General features: G+C 51.2%; 2 protein-coding genes across 2 annotated transcripts; one reads left to right on the forward strand and one right to left on the reverse strand.

The window, feature by feature from the left end:
• The first annotated feature begins 854 nt into the window (after positions 1–854).
• On the forward strand, positions 855–3008 carry LOC129398578 (proline-rich protein 23D1-like). The gene is given in 5 exon segments (XM_055116265.2): positions 855–931; positions 1686–1747; positions 2088–2167; positions 2383–2524; positions 2527–3008. Coding segments are annotated over 5 exon segments (843 nt in total).
• A 7206-nt stretch (positions 3009–10214) lies between these two features.
• Positions 10215–13225, reverse strand: LOC134730867 (protein FAM90A15-like). The gene is made up of 4 exons (XM_063606548.1): positions 13103–13225; positions 12409–12608; positions 11842–11950; positions 10215–11177 (listed from the first exon to the last, which is right to left on the reverse strand). Exons 1-4 carry the CDS (start codon positions 13223–13225, stop codon positions 10215–10217), a joined length of 1395 nt encoding a protein of 464 aa, XP_063462618.1.
• Between the last annotated feature and the right edge of the window lie 5022 nt (positions 13226–18247).

Raw genomic sequence — 18247 nt, forward strand, 5'->3', positions numbered from 1 at the left:
CTCACCCCTCGCGGCCCTTTGTGGGCAAAGCCAGGAGGAGGAAGGCCGCAACCTCCCGCTGGCTTCGGGATTTCTTAGACATCAGTAGTCTTCTAAGGCCCTCCACCCTGACCGCACCCCTCCTTCATCCTCGCGTCTCTTGGGACACTGCCCTGCTGCCCTCAGGCCTTTCCTTAGTCGCAGACTCGGGGAGGCCCCAGAACCCCCTCGGCTTGGACATCACCGGCCACAGTCCTGTGACGCCCTGTGATCTTCCGTCCCAGATCTCATTCCACTGGCTGTGCCTGTCAGGGTGTGCTTAGATTTTGGAGTCCCAGTGTAAGGCATACTCTTATTGGGAAGGGGGCTTCTTCATTCTCTTCTTGTGAATGTAGATGTGAAGCCAGGGGATAAGGAGAAAAAGAGAGGCCAAAAGAGAACCAGAGAGCCAGGGAGCTAGGGAGAGTGAGGTTGAAAAAGAAGGTAACATTGAGAATTGGGAAGCTGTCTCTGATGGATTTTGAAAAGCAGTGATAGTGAAAGAGTTCTAGAAGCTTTGTAGAAGGTGTTGAAAAAAATTGTGAAAGTTACGTGGGCAAGAAATAGTGGGATAGATGAGATAGACAAAGAGAGACAAAGGGAGCCCACAGCTCTCTCTATTATAAAACTTTTGGGATTTGCCCAAGATTTCATTCTACCATAGCGTCATTCGACCTGTCCCAGGCCAGGGCACACTATTCCATGTTCTGGATGTGCTGAGCTGATCATCTTCTTCAGGAAAAGTAAAAGATCAAGTCATATACTGTATAGATTTATAAGAAAATAAGATTAAGATTGAAATTTTCTGATACAAGTGAGTCTAGAGAACCTTTACCATGTATGGTTACTGGCGCCAAAGAAGCCTTAGTGATTCCTGGACAGAATCGCAGAATGTCAATGAAGGAGAGAGCAGGTATGTTAGTGTGTGTTTACCTTGGGTTGCCAGGAGGTTGCCATGTGACTATGTGTGACTGTGTGCATTTGTGTGTGTGTGGTGTGAATGTGTGATAAAGGGTCAAACTAGGGCAGAGAAAGCACCCTGGCCTGCCATGACATTGAACGTTATAAATTTAGAACACCTGCCGGAGACATGAGACCCACAGTGGAGGCCATAGGATCCTGCCAGCATGGGGGGTTTCTGGACCTGTCAGGGGGCTCATCTCAGGTTTCCTCCCACTGTCGATCTATGTTCCCTCTCTAAATGAAAGTCACCTCTTGTGCGGAGACAGGTAAACTGTGGGCATGATCTAAATTTCTTCCCTGTGCTCATTAGAAAATGAAACATTTCCCATCATCTCTCACTCCATTCACACTGTAACTGCACAGACACGGTGCTCAGATACCTGAAATAACAACGTCTTCCCTGAAAGTCCTCAGACCAAATTAGATGTCCCTTCTCAGGTGGATGGGCTCCTGAGAAAGCAAACTGTTTCCTGTGGTCACCATCCCTTATCACACACATTCACCGATAGGAAAAGCCATTAGAAAAGTTGAGGGTGGGAGATGAGCATTAGGACTTATGGGATGCAGGTAGGATTTGGAGCCCAACACAAGTGCACTTGACTGAGGAACACAGAAAGAATGTGTGCTGGATGATAAATGGAGTTTTGGGCTTGTGAGAATTAGACTCTGTGTGGAAGACTAACGGATCCCTTTCTGTCCTGCAGCTTGGCTACCACACAAATGAATCCACCCAAACGTCGCCAAGTGGAGCAGGGTACCAATATAGGTAAGGCAAATTTCCCTGATATTTCTTAAGATCTCCCTGCCTGGAGGTCAGTGTCATGTCTCACAATCTTATAAAAGGAGAGGGTGCTTTCTGCAGGATGAGTGGAAAGTCATGCTTGATTGATGGGGGCTGGTGTCCTGAGGCTGGCCTATGCTGGGTTGTGGATTTCTGAAGGTCATATTCTGAAATCCAAGAGACTCTTGCTGGAAGAGCCTTAACCTCCCTCATTGTGATCTCTCTGCAGGTGCAAAAACACCCTCAATTCCAGGAGCTCCACACTGAATTCAGGCCAGTCCCTGGAACCTCCCCAGGTAAGTTATTATGTCATTGCATGGCAAAGATTGCAAAACACCCTCAATTCCAGGAGCTCCACACCAGAATTCATGCCCGTCCCAGAAACCTCCCCAGATAAGTTCACATGTCCTTGCATGGCAAAGATTGGACAGTGCTGCACACTCTTCAGGCTCAAGAGACATCCAGTGGATGTACATTTAGGTGGGTCAGCATGAGAGTCAATTCTGGGAGGGAGTGTATTTTAAACTTGTAGAGGGTGAAGCTCCTGGCAACTCCCTCCACATCAGCATCATTTGCAGCCTTTTTGGAGAATACTGACGGCCATCTTTTCACGGGTGCAGCAGGATTCCAGCAATGAGGAGCTCATCATAGTCCTAGAACAAGGGACAGAAGTGAGGTTGAGCCTGGAAGAGGTCATCCTCATCTTGGCCCCAGAGACAGCGCTGCAGCTGACCGTGGAGAACACAGTCCTTGTGATTGTTCCTGGCATATCCTGAGGTCACAAGATGGCCTGCAGTCCCCTGTGCAGATCCAGTACATCATGCCTTCCGTTGATGACTTCAGCTTGGAGTGCCATGCTCAAGATGGAGACATCTCAGACATGAAAGGAGAGAATGTGCCTCTTTCACCTGCAGAAGAACGGGAGGCAGCACCCCTATATCACCAGCCCTTGATGATATCCCCAGCAAACCACAAAGCTGGGATCAGCCCTTTTCTTCTAGTAACCCCATTGTGCATTCCATGCTGTCTGGCAGCCTTCCCCCAACGCTACCCTCTACCACCCACATCTAGTCCCGTGGGACACCCTAGACCAGCCAACTCCAGTTTCAGCCTGCATGGTATGGAGCTACTGTGCACCTTCTCCCTCAGCCGTATGCCCCCTTCACCAACTCCTGGTCCCCAGATCTATCACAGGGTTCACCATAGGCCTCCCAGCAGGGCACAGAGATGTCTCTTTAGGAAGTGATTTAACCAAGAGTCACCCCCTGCATTGATAGGTCAGAGATTGTCCAAGTCCTTAGTCAGTGCATTCCCTGAAATGTGGAGAGAAAGTAATTCCAAGGACCGCTTGCTTCCCCTTTGCTGTTTCCCATCAACACCCACTGTCTTCAACAGCAGAGGGCTCCAGATGCTGCAGGGAGGGGGAGAACCGCAGGGAGTTCAAATAAAACATTCACATTTCACTTCACACACACTGTCCCTTAGACTTTCTCTTCCTATTTAAGCACATACATCCAACCACACTCAATCGAATCCCTGACTGCTCCATGTGAGAGTTCTGCTTCCAGCATGACGTGGTCTGAAAGTTCATCTGAAGACAGCTGCTCACTCCCGGGGTCTAATACTGCCCTTGCATGCTGATGTCCTTGTAGTCATTGGTCTGATGCCACAATAAATAATTCCTAAGGCTGATGCTCTATTTCTGCCCTGAGACTCTCCCCCTTTTCTCCAAGCTGTGCCCCATTCCTTGTCTTAGTCCAGGTTCCCTACACTCCCCAGGCCAATGCTTTTGAATAAATCTTGACGTCATTGAATGAAGTAGTGGTGACTGCTGTGTTTGCTTCCAACTGAGACACTCTCCTGCTCTCACTCATCACGTTTCCGTTCACATTTGCCTTTGTTTAGTTTTGTTTTCCATTGTTTGGGTTTATTATTCATGTACTTATGAAATAACTGCCACATTTCTGACAGTTTTTTTGGCCAATTTGGAGCTTTTCCTGTGCTCCTCCTTCCAAGTCCTGAGTGGGGTCACTGTTTGCACCTCTGGGCCCTGGGATTGGTCTGGCTTAGAAAATGGTTGAACAGAGCTTAGCTCTGTGTGTTGGGACGGGCACCTGCACTTGCTCACAGCTGCTTCCAGGCTCTCCCTGTCCTGCCTGGATGTCTCTGTGTCTCTGGAGTGTCTAGAAAGTCTAGAAGTTCTCTTGAGGTCCCAGCACCTCTTTGTTGGCCTGCATGTCCCAGCCTGTATGTCCATGGCCAGCTAGAGCTACCACTAGCTTTTCCTGGCCAACCTGGGAGCTCAGGCCTGAGTCCTGGAGGCAGGGGAGATGCAGGGATAATGTCCTGGCCTTCTGGAGCCCAACTCCAGTAGGTGGGGAGTGCTCATGACCCTGCGGGGAGTTCAGGGCGTTTGCCCTTGACTTGCCTGACCCTCTAAAACCTCACATGTCCCCTGGAGGTGGGTGCAGCTTCCTCCTACTCTGGCCTTGCTGGCCTGGGAAGGGCGTCCTTGGTCCCTTGAACCCTCACAGCATTTTCTCTTCTACTGAGGTTTCAGGAACTGCCTTTCCCCTCTGGGAAGGAGGACAGGGACTCTTTCAGGTTTGATTCTCCTCGGGGTTTTGGACGTTGGCTGAGGTGGGAACTGCCTTCATCCACATGAAAGGCCCAGCCACGGCATCCTCACCAGCCTGGGCCTCTGGGTAGGTTTTGAGTCTGGTCGCTGGAGAGGCCGCTTCTGTGAGGCCCAAGACAGCAGCCCCTGTGAAGGCCATTCTCCTCTGTGCCCTCAGGGTGTCAGGACCCGCCTGTGTCCAGGAAGTCCCCTCTGAGACTAGATTGTCCTTGGTGCAGCCCTCCCAGAGCCGTGCAGAGGCAGATGTGGTGCACTGGGCCTGGGCTCTGAGGAAGCAGTGGTAGCAGGGGCCAGGGAGGACCCAGGCTCTAGGGCAAGGGAGTGTCTAACCTGGGTAGAGCTGGGCCGCATTCAGGGAGTGGCACTCCAGGGTTCTGTTTCAGGTGGAGCTGGGGCCAACTCAGGATCAAGTACCTCTCCTTCCACCTCCAGGACTCACCCAGGGGCAGGCGGGAGCTCCAGGTTCTCCTCTCCTCCTCTTCCTCCTCCATGTGTTTTCTCTTGCTTTATTTCTCTGAGTCAAGAAATTGGGGCTGTCCTTCATATCGGTGAATTTTGACCCTAATCATCATGACCTTGTTGAGGAAAAGAGTCATACTCTGCAAAATATTTGGAGATATTTATTCTGAGCCAAATATGATTGACCATGTCATGTGACCCAGCCCTCAGGAGGTTCTGAGAACGTGTGTCCAAGGTGATCAGGGTGCAGCTTGGTTTTATACATTTTAGGGAGACATGACTTCAACTAAGTGCATTTAAGAAATACGTTGATTTGATCCAGAAAAGTGGGACAACTTGAAGGAGGGGGGCTTCCAGCTTATAGGTAGATTTAAAAATTATCTGGTTGATAATTGGATGAGTTTATCTAAGACCAGGGATCTATTGAAAGGAAATCTTTAGGTTAAGATAAAGAGGTGGGGAGGCCAAGTTTTACTGTGCAGAGGAACCTTCAGATAGTAGACTTGAGAGGGAGTAGGTTGTAAAATGTTTCTTATTGGATTTAAAAGGGAGCCTGGTCTTTGTTGATTATCTCCTGTGTCTGGAAAGAAAGAAAGAAGAAAAAAAGATGGGGAGCCTTAACCTCCCTCACTGTGGTCTCACCACAGATGCAGAAACACCCTTACTTCAAAGAATTCCTCACATGAATTCATTCCAGGCCTGGAATCACCCCAGGTAACTCCCTATGTTCATGGATAGCAAAGATAGGACTATGTTGCATAATCTCCAGGCCACAAGACACATCCAGTGGTGGTGCATTCAGCAGGGTCAGCATGACTGCCACTTCTAGGAGGGAATTTGTATTTTAAAGTTGTAGAGGGTGAAGCTGCTCCAGCTCCCTCCCCAGGAGCATCATTTGCAGTCTTTTTTGAAGGCAGTGGACTGAGGGCTGTCTTTCCACAGCAGCAGCAGAATTCCAGCACAGAGACGTTCATCATCGTGGTCCCAGAACAAGGGACAGAACTCACACTGAGCCTGGAAGAGTATGTCCTCATCCTGTCCCCACAGACAGCCCTGCCCTGATCCTGGGTAACAGTGTATTTGTGGTCGTGCCTGAGCATGTCCTGAGGTCACTGGATGGCCTGCAGTTCCCTCTGCAGATCGATTACATCTAGCACTCTGTGGATGACTTCACCTTGGAGTTCCATGTTCAAGACAGAGACACCTCAGACATGAAAGAGACAATGTGCCTCCCTCACCTGCAGAAGAGGGGGAGGCAGAACCCGTATGTCACCAGCCCTTGATGAGATCCCAAGAAAACCATGTTGCTTGGCTCAGCCCTTCTCTTTCAATAATCCTACTGTGCATTGCATACTTTCTCCTCTGTGCCCTACCCTTTACCAACCACACCTAGTCCAGTGGGATTCCCTAGACCAGCCAATCTCAGCTTCAGCCTGTATAGGATGGAGACTTTGCCCAACTCCTGCCTCAGACCTATGCACCCTTCACCAAGTCCAGCACTCAGGTCTGCCACAGGGTTCACCATAGTTCTCCAACCGGAGCATAAAGATGTCTTTTCAAGAAGGGATGTAGCCAACATCCACCACTTACATTGATAGATCAGAGATTGGCCAAATCCTTAGTCAGTGCATGCCCTAAAATGTGGAGGGAGAGTAATTCCAGGAACCTCTTGCTTCCCCTTTGCTGTTTCCCATCATGATCCATTGTGCTCACTAGCAGAGGATCCCAGATGCTGCAGGGAGACGAAGAACTGCAAGGTGTTTAAATAAAGTGCTCCCATTTCACTTGGCACACAGTGTCCCCTAGAATTTCTCTTCCATATTCAACCTCTTAAATGCAACCACACTCAATCGAATCCCTTACTCCTCAACGTGAGGGTTCTGCTTTCAGCATGCTTTCAGTGGCGTGAAAATTCACCTGAAGAACTCTGCTCACTCCCAGGGCTAACACAGCCCCTTGATTGCTGGTGTCCATGTAGTCATTGGTCTGATGTATGGATAATAATTCCTAAGCGTGATACTGTATGTATGCCCTGAGATTTTCACCATTTTCTCCGTGCTGTGACCCGGTCCTTGTCTTTGTTCAGATTCCAAACACTCCCCAGGCCAATACTTTTCAATAAATACAGAAATTATACGATGAAATAGTGGTGACTGCTGTGATTGCTTCGAAGTGAGACACGCTTCTGTTCTGGCTCATCAAGTTTACATTACCACTTGCCATTACTAAGTTTTGTTTTCAATTTTTGGTTTGTATTTCATATACCTATAGAATAAATTTCATGATTAGGGCAGCATTTCTTTATGAAAATGCAGGGCCATAACTTTGAGGAGGACAGACAAGTTTCTATCTCCTTCGTGTAGAAAAAAAAAGGCAATCACACTGCTGATTTCAAACATGTTGGATAAAACAGTAACCAGGCATGTCAGGTGTGTAGAGTGAGATGCTACTGTGTTTTGAAACATAATGGAAAGGCTCTTGCATAATGTATCTTATGAGGAGAGGCCTAAATATAAATTAAAAAAAATAGTTACAGTAGTGTATCACTGCATATGTATCTAAAAAAAGAACGACAACTGGATAACACAAGTGAGGTTCTAAGATCCTTGAACCGGAAGAGACAGGCAGGAGTCGGAATGGTGAACCAGCACACTGGGGCATTTTCTCATGTAGCCCAAGTGACCCCATGGTCTTCTCGAGCTTTGGAACCAGTCGCGTCCCCTTTGACACTGCACCCGGCTCCCAGTCTCTCAATCGTGTTGGCCCTCCGGCGATCTCCCGTTGGATGAATTGCTCCTGCTGAAACTCGAGTCCCCTTTGATTTCCGCTTCATTAATTATTCATGATTCAGGTTGGAAGGCTTGCTGACGACCCCTGTGGCCCTTCTCTGAGCTTTCCTGTCACATAGTTTCCTTCCACGCTCTTTGGTTCCTTATGGTCCTGCTCCTTCTGCTGTCAGAGGAGCAGAGAGTCGATCTTATTGATTCTGGATACTGATACTTTCTAGGTGATCTGGATAATCAAGATAACGACCCTCAACAGCGGCGGAAAGCGAGCAGCCATTTGGTGTGTCTCAGAAAATCCCGCTCACTTCCGAGGCCTCCTAGATGTGGAATCCTGCTCAGAGTTGTTCCCAGGTCAGAGAATGGAGAGAGCCTGTGCATGATAGGATATCCCTGCCTAGATCTTTCAGTGAGTCTCTACCTCAGCTACTCTTAGGATCAGGGGGAGAACCATGGTGTCAGACATCCGGGAAGAAGACGGGATGAATGTTTTACCTCTGAAGTACATCCCAAATGTGGGAGTTAACTTCAGCTTTGCTGGGGTCTATTTGGCCAGTGAAACTCCGCCTGGTTCATTCGCACATCCGGAAGCCACTTCACGGGGGGCCGTCGCAACTGGAACCACACACTTGGCATCGGCGGTTGAGCCAAATGGGGACCCGTGGTGCAAGCAACGCTCCCCACGTGTTAGCGGGCGTGAGATTCGATTGGCGGAATTTTATTAGGTGCGTGTTGGTAGCGTGGGGCTGAGGTTTTCTTGCTCCTGTGGATGTATACGAAGTCAAAGGTCCTGCCCAGCCCTGCGGTACCCTCAGGCAACTCTGTTTCGGAGACATAACGATTTGGATTGCCAACAAGTCAAGAAATGTTCAAGCCCTTGGATGTAGGGTAAAGAAAGGGAGATCAGACTGTCACTGTGTCTATGTAGAAGGGGAAGACATAAGAGACTCCATTTTGAAAAAGACCTGTACTTTAAACAATTGTTTTGCTGAGATGTTGATCATTTGTAGCTTTGCCGCGGCCCCTTTGACCCAACTTGGAGCTCACAAAAACCAGTGTTGTGTAAAATCGAGGTTTAAGGGATCTAGGGGTGTACAGGACGCACCATGTTAACCAAATGTTTACAAGCAGTATACTTGGTAAAAGTCATTGCCATTCTCTAGTCTCAATAAACCAGGGGCACAATGCACCGTGGAAAGCCACAGGGACCTCTGCCCTTGAAAGCAGGATATTGTCCAAGGTTTCTCCCCATGTGACAGTCTGAAATATGGCCTCGTGGGATGGGAAAGACCTGACTGTCCCCCAGCCTGACACCCGTAATGGGTCTGTGCTGAGGTGGATTCGTCAAAGAGGAAAGCCTCTTGCAGTTGAGATGCAGGAAGGCCACTGTCTCCTGCTTGCCCCTGGGAACTGAATGTCTCGGTGTAAAGCCCGATCGTACATTTGTTCAACTCTGAGCTCGGAGAAAAGCTGCCCTGTGGCGGGAGGCGAGACATGTTGGCAGTAATGCTGCCTTGTTATTCTTTACTCCGCTGAGATGTTTGGGTGGAGAGAAACATAAATCTGGCCTACGTGCACGTCCGGGCATAGTACCTTCCCTTGAACTTAGTAATGATATAGATTCTTTGGCTCACGTGTGTTTTTTTTTTTTTTTTTTTTTTTTTTTTTTTTTTTTTTTTTTTTTTTTTTTTTTTTTTTTTTTTGTTGACCTTCTCCTTATTATCACCCTGCTCTCCTACTACATTCCTTTTTGCTGAAATAATGAAAATCATAATCAATAAAAACTGAGGGAACTCAGAGGCCGGTGCCGGTGCAGGTCCTTGGTGTGCTGAGTGCCGGTCCCCTGGACCCACTGTTGTCTCCCTATACTTTGTCTCTGTGTCTTATTTCTTCTCTCCGTCTCTCATCCCACCCGACTAGAAACACCCACAGGTGTGGAGGGGCAGGCCACCCCTTCACTCGGAAAATCAGTTAAACACAAACACGGAATGAGTGTCAAAAGACAATATGTCATCTTTTTGAGAATTTTATTCACTTCAAAACCAATTAAACACACACATGTACAAAGGCATTCCACAGCCCAGTTTTCGAGGCTGAGGAAAGACCCCGAGAGCGCTCTGCACAGCACGCTTCCCAGCGTCCGAAACACTGCTCTCAGGGCGGGGCACAGCAGAAGGGCTGCACCTCTCAGGGTTCCCTAACTTTTCCCTTATTCAGTCATCTAGAGAGCAAATACACAGTAATTCCCCAGTTTCCTATTGACGTCCCAGCGGAAGTCTGACTCCTGCGCGTCACGCAGTTTCTGAGGCAACGAATCTCTGGCACGGAAGCTTTTCCTGGCGCGTTTCCGGAGAACCACGCAAACTACAACGTCCCTCACCAGAATTCAATGAGGCAGAGTCCCTGCATCTGCTCCCTGCCTGGCCTGGGCTCCCACATCCACAGAAGCGCCACAGCCGGGGAGCTTCGGAGTCACCGCACAGAGTCTGCTCTCTGCTCTGCACTCCTCAGTCCCACAGTCCCCTCCAAGTCACGGGAGCTGGAGGCCAAGGAGCCCCTGCCACCTGCAGTCTCACTCCAGGTCAGAATCGCTGTCCTCTGAGGAGGAGGAAACCTGAAGGTCCTCATAGAGGACGCTCGGTGGGACACGAACACGGGGACCCTCAGACTTCTCTGACACATGAGGGCTCTGAGCGAGGAAGGCTCCCGGCTTCTCAGGAGAGTGAAATGAGGGGGCCGCCAGGAGGCTGGAGCTCCAGCGTCCGTTTTCCAGTCTCCGGAAGAGCACTCTGAGAGGCTGGGCCCCATCATGGCTGGCCGCTGGGTGATGGGACATGGTGCAGGCCTGGGCAGTAGGCAGGCAAGGTCTGCTGTGCGGAGGCTGCCGGTCGACGCTGGGCACCTGGGCGGGTGTCCTCCTGCCCATCTGGGGCGACGTACTTGGTCCAAGTTCGGTTGTGGCTGGCGGAGGTTGGAGATTCTCCGGGGCCCCCAGCTCACCTCCCTGGATGGCGCTTTCGGGGATCTGGAAGGGACCCAGTCTCGGTTTCTTGGGGAAGTTCAGGCAAGCCTGAATCCGAGCCTGGGCAGGTCTCTTGGCTCCTGGCCCGAAGCTGAGATTGGAGCCTAGGCCCAAGCTGTGTGTGGCGGCTGGCGGGCAGGGCTGTGAGGGCACCGCAGGACGTTTGTCCTGTGCCTGGGGTCTGATGGCCTGGAGCAGGCCGTGGGTTTTGGAGGCAGCCTGGGGAACTTCTCGGCAGCCACCCTCAGGGCTGCTGTGTGTCGGCTTCACCACGAGGAGAGGCTCGGGGCCCTGCTGCCTGACTGCAGGCTGAGGGATGTCGGCCGCAGCCCCTGTCTGTCTTTCCTTTGGTCCAAGACTTGAGGAGGAGCTCAGACTGGCTTTTCTGAGGGGAGACGGCGAAGCCAGGACGGAGCCCCTGTCAGACGTTTCGGTAGCTGAGCGATCAGCGAGGACAGGGCCCAGGCGCGGCCTCTTACTGGTTGTGTGGACCGGCATTGGCCCGCTTGCAACCTGAAAGAGAGGAAACAACACAGGTTAGAAGTTCCTCCGCATGGAGCCAACGTGAAAATCAAGCACATCCAAAGACAAGGTGCACACGCCATGAAATTCTTAGTACAGTATCGACAGGCGGTCCTTGGAAGTAGGGACAGACCCTCCACCTGAGTGCTGATCAGGACAAGACACATGAAAGATGCGCTCTCGAGCTATGTGTAGCTGATCTAAGCACACCATTGTTCAAAAGATCGCGTCTTGGGCATTAACTGGATCAAAGCGCCTCCACTCAGCCTTCCATGAAGTGGAACGGACTGATGCCCTTCCGAAGGCAGGTTGGTGGCTCAAGGGTACTCAGGACGTCTTCTCTGGACACATGCATGTTCCTGGGTTTAGCCTTCTCCACGTTTGGGGCCTCTGAGGGACTAATTTCCTCATGCCGCTAGGAACATGTTGTTGGCAGGCTTGCCATAATTGGACAGAAAGAAAGCAACAGGAAATACGGCATCTTCAGATGCCTTGGCCTGGAATCAAATTGACCTGGAAGGATCGTGGAGTCCCTGACCCCAAGAAGGCAAGAAAGAGGGGTTCCCCGATTTCCTCCCGCAGACGGGAAGCTGAAAGGAAATCAACCAGGGTGACCTAGAGGAGAAAAGGACCAGGGGCCCGGGGTGACTCTCACCCTCAGATAATCAGAAGATTCCGTGGATCCTTTTCGATTCGGCAGCGGCTTCTCTGGAGGTTTCCCAGAAAATATGTGGAGGAGAGCCTTCCTCTGCGGGTCTTGTTGCCTGCAGAACAGAAAAAGGTCAGGCAGTGCCCCCTGGTTTTCCCCAGGAGACAGGGAGAACCCTGTGTGGGGCCCAGCCCCGTTCCGTGTTTTGTGATACAGAAATGGACATCTGGTGCCCTTTCCGCCTCTGCACCTTCCCTCACGTGCCAACCTTCCCGTCCCCCAGGTGGCCCTCTAGGCTTCCCAACTAAGGACTGTGATTTGGATTCCATCGCTTTTCCCCCTGTCGTGGGGAACGTGCACGAAGCGCCCCCGCCTCTCCCCGTCCCTGAATCTCCCAGAGCCAAAGGAGCTCCTGGGTGTGGAACCCCGGAGGACACGGAGCTCCGGCCTATTTCTCTGCAGCGTTCCTTCCCTGGCCCGGAGACGGAAAGGCACACGGTGTGCAGGTGCAGAGACACCATGTCCTTAGGAGGCAGTACCCTAAGAGTGGTGAAAACCCCTCCCACTGCTCACCTTGGTCTCTCTTCCTTCTCTCCCTTATCCTTGTTCAAGGGCCCCGGGTTGGCTTCAACCTGGGGCTTCCATGGTTTCAGGTTTTCCTTCCCTTCCTTTTCCCCCAAGGTCGCTGGAACCAGGGCTGCCTTCCAGCACTTCATGGGGCACCTGGTACTTCTGGCCGTGTGGCCAAAGGCCCCGCAGTTCTTGCACTTGAGCTGTGGGTGGAAAGGAAGTGATGTCGGTGAGTGAGCTGAAGCCACAGGCAGCGATCCCACGTCCACATTGGGACGGATTGTGAATTCAGAGCTGAATAAGGATTCCAAAGAGGGGACACCGGCATGGGGGCCGTTAAGTGCTGGGAGAGTTCGGATACGATGTTCCCTCCCAAAGCCCACGTGACGGAGGAACTCTGAAAGGAAGGACTCAAGGTTCCAAGGGGCACGACGGTGAACCCGAAGTCAACAACACAGCCAAACGTGGCTACACAGGACTCTAAGTAGAAAGGGAGGTTGCCCCCAAGAGTCTCTCAAGGGACCTATCGGGCCGGGGAGAAGGTCCCAAGCCACGCCCACCTTGGATGGGAAAAGCAACCTGGGTGGTGGTGACAGAGCTCTTTGGAATCCAACCCAGTCTCTGAGGACCGTGTGACACCCCCTCCCCCCGTCCCCACCCCCACCCCGATACCCAAGAGATCCAGGGCTAGACTTACCCTGGGATCTTCTTCATCGGGCGGGGGAGCCCTTGGCCCAACTGGGGCCCTCCGCTGCTTCTGGAGGGTCTGGGCTCTCACCAGTCTCTTGGCCCAAGATTTGGGGTCCCGACGTGCCATCATCTTCGTCGCCTGGGGGTTTTGTGACCGCCTTTTTCAGGGGTTGACTGTTGGGTCACCTGAAACACACACAAACACACACATGTCGATGGTTAAGCACATTGGATATTCACACACCCACAGGAAGCCACCTGCTAACTCCCTGCCGGTGTGGTCATGAGGAGACCTCACCACCAGTCGGTCAAATCTGTAGAACACAATGTGCTGTGTGCATCCTCGGATACTGTGTGTTCCTCTGCCATGACTACCTAGTCCAAGAGTAAACCGCACCTGCCACAGGGCCCGTGGCCTAGGTATGGGGAGTTGAGCTTTCAACCCCAAACAAGCAACTGATTCTGGAGACTGGACTTAGGTCTCTCACGATTCACTCCGGTAGAAGACACGGTGATTCTATCTCCCTTGACGGACAGAATGATCGAAGACACAGGGCATGGCTTGCGCCACCCTTTGGCAGGTCTGTTTGAAGTCAGGGATAAGGGATGCTTCCTGTGACAACTTGAATCGCTACTCTGGCCATTTCATTAGGCAACTTCCAAACACAAATTCATAGAGAGAAGTTACCTTCCTCTCTACCACACTAGCAGGTGATGGTCTTTCCTGTTCTACCTTTTGGCTTTAGCTCCAGCCCCTCTTTACTTATTTATGTTTTCTGGTATTTTACGCATACCACATGAATTCATCTGAACAAACGGGGAACAAGTGCCACATCGTATCGACGTCTTACACGGCTGAAGGGCAAACCACCCTTTTTTCCAAAGTCCTTTTTCCATTTACCCACCAATTCAGCATGCTGCAGTACATTTCTTTTCGCATTCCCATCTTGGTCTTATCCCACATGTGGAGACGGATATGTTTTCTCGTTTTCTGTTGCAAGAATTACTAGTAACGAGAACACATCCTTCCCCACCAGCAAGCCCCAGTGTGATCGGTTTCTTTCGGCCTCCTGTGTCTCTTCCCCCCACCCCCACACCCCTCAGGGATTGCGTGAAAAAAACAATAGTTCAGTGAAACTAACCTGAAATTACATGTCTACTTGCTTTCCCCGGCTGGCGCTGAGATGGGCAGGTGCTGGAGCAGCCCCGCTGGAAGCGATGCAGCATCCAGGACGACGGAGGAAGGGGCGGAGAGGGACCTCTGCTTTCCAGGCTGCCTTTTATACTGCCTCTGGTCACCTGACATGGAACGTACCCTAACCTAATCAGTTACCTGTACCTTAATTGCAATTAACTTAATCCAATTACGTGACCTGGAAAGGTCTATCTGCATAGCCCACTCTAAGATCATGTCCACTGCTGACAGACATTCTAAAACCTACGTGTACAGCTGCAAGCTTTGAAGAATAGATGCTCCCCGTCAGACATGTAACACTGGTGCCTGTACCCCTGTCTTCTTTTCCATCTTTTTGTTTTGTTTTGTTTTGTTTTGTTTTGTTTTGTTTTAAAAAAAATGTGGTAAAATAGACACCTTTTAATTGGACCACATTTAGTCTATCTCGACGTGGGCCTCAGTGTCATCAAGGAGATTCTCCTTGACGTGCAGTCACGGCCATGATCCATCTTCAGAGCTTCTCTTTCTTCCCCAAGGTAAGTCTGTCAGCAGAGAACCCTGACCGCACCCTCATGTGTTTTCTCCTCCAGGAGGCGCTTGGAAACCACCGTGAATTGGACCGCACTGGGAAACACAGATGAGGAAAGTCAACAACGCTTTGTCCTTCAGTGCCTGGCTCCTTTTTCAGCTCGTCTTGCGACTCCAGGCATTATGCCTGAAAAGTCTCCCGGACGCCTGTGAGGCTCTAATTCCCTGGGTCCCATTGCCATGTCTCTGGATTTGCGAAGATCCACCGCACCTTCTGTGGAACTCCCGCGTCGGTGAACTTTTGTGCCACGGCCCCTAATTCTGCCCATGGTCATCTGCAGCTGCACGACTTAGGGTCCATGTTCCTTGGACGGGAAGAGACAGGCAGGAGTCGGAATGATGAACCAGCACACTGGGGCATTTTCTCACGTAGCCCAAGTGACCCCATGGTGTTCTTGAGCTTTGGAACCAGTCGCGTCCCCTTTGACACTGCACCCGGCTCCCAGTCTCTCAATCGTGTTGGCCCTCCGGCGATCTCCCGTTGGATGAATTGCTCCTGCTGAAACTCGAGTCCCCTTTGATTTGCGCTTCATTAATTATTCATGATTCAGGTTGGAAGGCCTGCTGACGACCCCCTGTGGCCGTTCTCTGAGCTTTCCTGTCACATCGTTTCCTTCCACGCTCTTTGGTTCCTTATGGTCCTGCTCCTTCTGCTGTCAGAGGAGCAGAGAGTTGATCTTATTGATTCTGGATACGGATACTTTCTAGGTGATCTGGATAATCCAGATAACGACCCTCAACAGCGGCGGAAAGGGAGCAGCCATTTGGTGTGTCTCAGAAAATCCCGCTCAGTTCCGAGGCCCCCTAGATGTGGAATCCTGCTCAGAGTTGTTCCCAGGTCAGAGAATGGAGAGAGCCTGTGCATGATGGGATCTCCCTGCCTAGATCTTTCAGTGAGTCTCTACCTCAGCTACTCTTAGGATCAGGGGGAGAACCACGGTGTCAGACATCCGGAAAGAAGACGGGATGAATGTTTTACCTCTGAAGTACATCCCAAATGTGGGAGTTGACTTCAGCTTTGCTGGGGTCTATTTGGCCAGTGAAACTCTGCCTGGTTCATTCGCACATCCGGAAGCCACTTCACGGGGGGCCGTCGCAACTGGAACCACACACTTGGCATCGGCGGTTGAGCCAAATGGGGACTCGTGGTGCAAGCAACGCTCCCCACGTGTTAGCGTGGGTGAGATTCGGTTGGCGGAATTTTACTAGGTGCGTGTTAGTAGAGTGGGGCTGAGGTTTTCTTGCTCCTGTGGTTGTATACGAAGTCAAAGGTCCTGCCCAGCCCTGCGGTCCCCTCAGTCAACTCTGTTTCGGAGACATAACGATTTGGATTGCCAACAAGTCAAGAAATGTTCAAGCCCTTGGATGTAGGGTAAAGAAAGGGAGATCAGACTGTCACTGTGTCTATGTAGAAGGGGAAGACATAAGAGACTCCATTTTGAAAAAGACCTGTACTTTAAACAATTGCTTTGCTGAGATGTTGATCATTTGTAGCTTTGCCGCGGCCCCTTTGACCCAACTTGGAGCTCACAAAAACCTGTGTTGTATAACATCGAGGCTTAAGGGATCTAGGGCTGTGCAGGGCGTGCCTTGTTAACCAAATGTTTACGAGCAGTATACTTGGTAAAAGTCATTGCCATTCTCTAGTCTCAATAAACCAGGGGCACAATGCACCGTGGAAAGCCACAGGGACCTCTGCCCTTGAAAGCAGGGTATTGTCCAAGGTTTCTCCCCATGTGACAGTCTGAAATATGGCCTCGTGGGATGGGAAAGACCTGACTGTCCCCCAGCCTGACACCCGTAATGGGTCTGTGCTGAGGTGGATTAGTCAAAGAGGAAAGCCTCTTGCAGTTGAGATGCAGGAAGGCCACTGTCTCCTGCTTGCCCCTGGGAACTGAATGTCTCGGTGTAAAGCCCGATCGTACATTTGTTCAACTCTGAGCTCGGAGAAAAGCTGCCCTGTGGCGGGAGGCGAGACGTGTTGGCAGTAATGCTGCCTTGTTATTCTTTACTCCGCTGAGATGTTTGGGTGGAGAGAAACATAAATCTGGCCTACGTGCACGTCCGGGCATAGTACCTTCCCTTGAACTTAGTAATGATATAGATTCTTTGGCTCACGTGTGTTTTTTTTTTTTTTTTTTTTTTTTGTTGACCTTCTCCTTATTATCACCCTGCTCTCCTACTACATTCCTTTTTGCTGAAATAATGAAAATCATAATCAATAAAAACTGAGGGAACTCAGAGGCCGGTGCCGGTGCAGGTCCTTGGTGTGCTGAGTGCCGGTCCCCTGGACCCACTGTTGTCTCCCTATACTTTGTCTCTGTGTCTTATTTCTTCTCTCCGTCTCTCATCCCACCCGACTAGAAACACCCACAGGTGTGGAGGGGCAGGCCACCCCTTCACTCGGAAAATCAGTTAAACACAAACACGGAATGAGAGTCAAAAGACAATATGTCATCTTTTTGAGAATTTTATTCACTTCAAAACCAATTAAACACACACATGTACAAAGGCATTCCACAGCCCAGTTTTCGAGGCTGAGGAAAGACCCCGAGAGCGCTCTGCACAGCACGCTTCCCAGCGTCCGAAACACTGCTCTCAGGGCGGGGCACAGCGGAAGGGCTGCACCTCTCAGGGTTCCCTAACTTTTCCCTTATTCAGTCATCTAGAGAGCAAATACACAGTAATTCCCCAGTTTCCTATTGACGTCCCAGCGGAAGTCTGACTCCTGCGCGTCACGCAGTTTCTGAGGCAACGAATCTCTGGCACGGAAGCTTTTCCTGGCGCGTTTCCGGAGAACCACGCGAACTACAACGTCCCTCACCAGAATTCAATGAGGCAGAGTCCCTGCATCTGCTCCCTGCCTGGCCTGGGCTCCCACATCCACAGAAGCGCCACAGCCGGGGAGCTTCGGAGTCACCGCACAGAGTCTGCTCTCTGCTCTGCACTCCTCAGTCCCACAGTCCCCTCCAAGTCACGGGAGCTGGAGGCCAAGGAGCCCCTGCCACCTGCAGTCTCACTCCAGGTCAGAATCGCTGTCCTCTGAGGAGGAGGAAACCTGAAGGTCCTCATAGAGGACGCTCGGTGGGACACGAACACGGGGACCCTCAGACTTCTCTGACACATGAGGGCTCTGAGCGAGGAAGGCTCCCGGCTTCTCAGGAGAGTGAAATGAGGGGGCCGCCAGGAGGCTGGAGCTCCAGCGTCCGTTTTCCAGTCTCCGGAAGAGCACTCTGAGAGGCTGGGCCCCATCATGGCTGGCCGCTGGGTGATGGGACATGGTGCAGGCCTGGGCAGTAGGCAGGCAAGGTCTGCTGTGCGGAGGCTGCCGGTCGACGCTGGGCACCTGGGCGGGTGTCCTCCTGCCCATCTGGGGCGACGTACTTGGTC

Source organism: Pan paniscus, chromosome 7 (assembly GCF_029289425.2).
Source record: "Pan paniscus chromosome 7, NHGRI_mPanPan1-v2.0_pri, whole genome shotgun sequence".
NCBI classification, from domain to species: Eukaryota; Metazoa; Chordata; class Mammalia; order Primates; family Hominidae; genus Pan; species Pan paniscus.

Coding starts and splice junctions, on each gene's coding strand:
- LOC134730867 (XM_063606548.1), bottom strand. CDS start 13,225: ATGATGGCACGTCGGGACCCCAAATCTTGGGCCAAGAGACTGGTGAGA. Junction 12,609..13,102: donor CCGATGAAGAAGATCCCAGG/GTAAGTCTAGCC, acceptor TTCCACCCACAG/CTCAAGTGCAAGAACTGCGG. Junction 11,951..12,408: donor GAGAAGGAAGAGAGACCAAG/GTGAGCAGTGGG, acceptor TCTGTTCTGCAG/GCAACAAGACCCGCAGAGGA.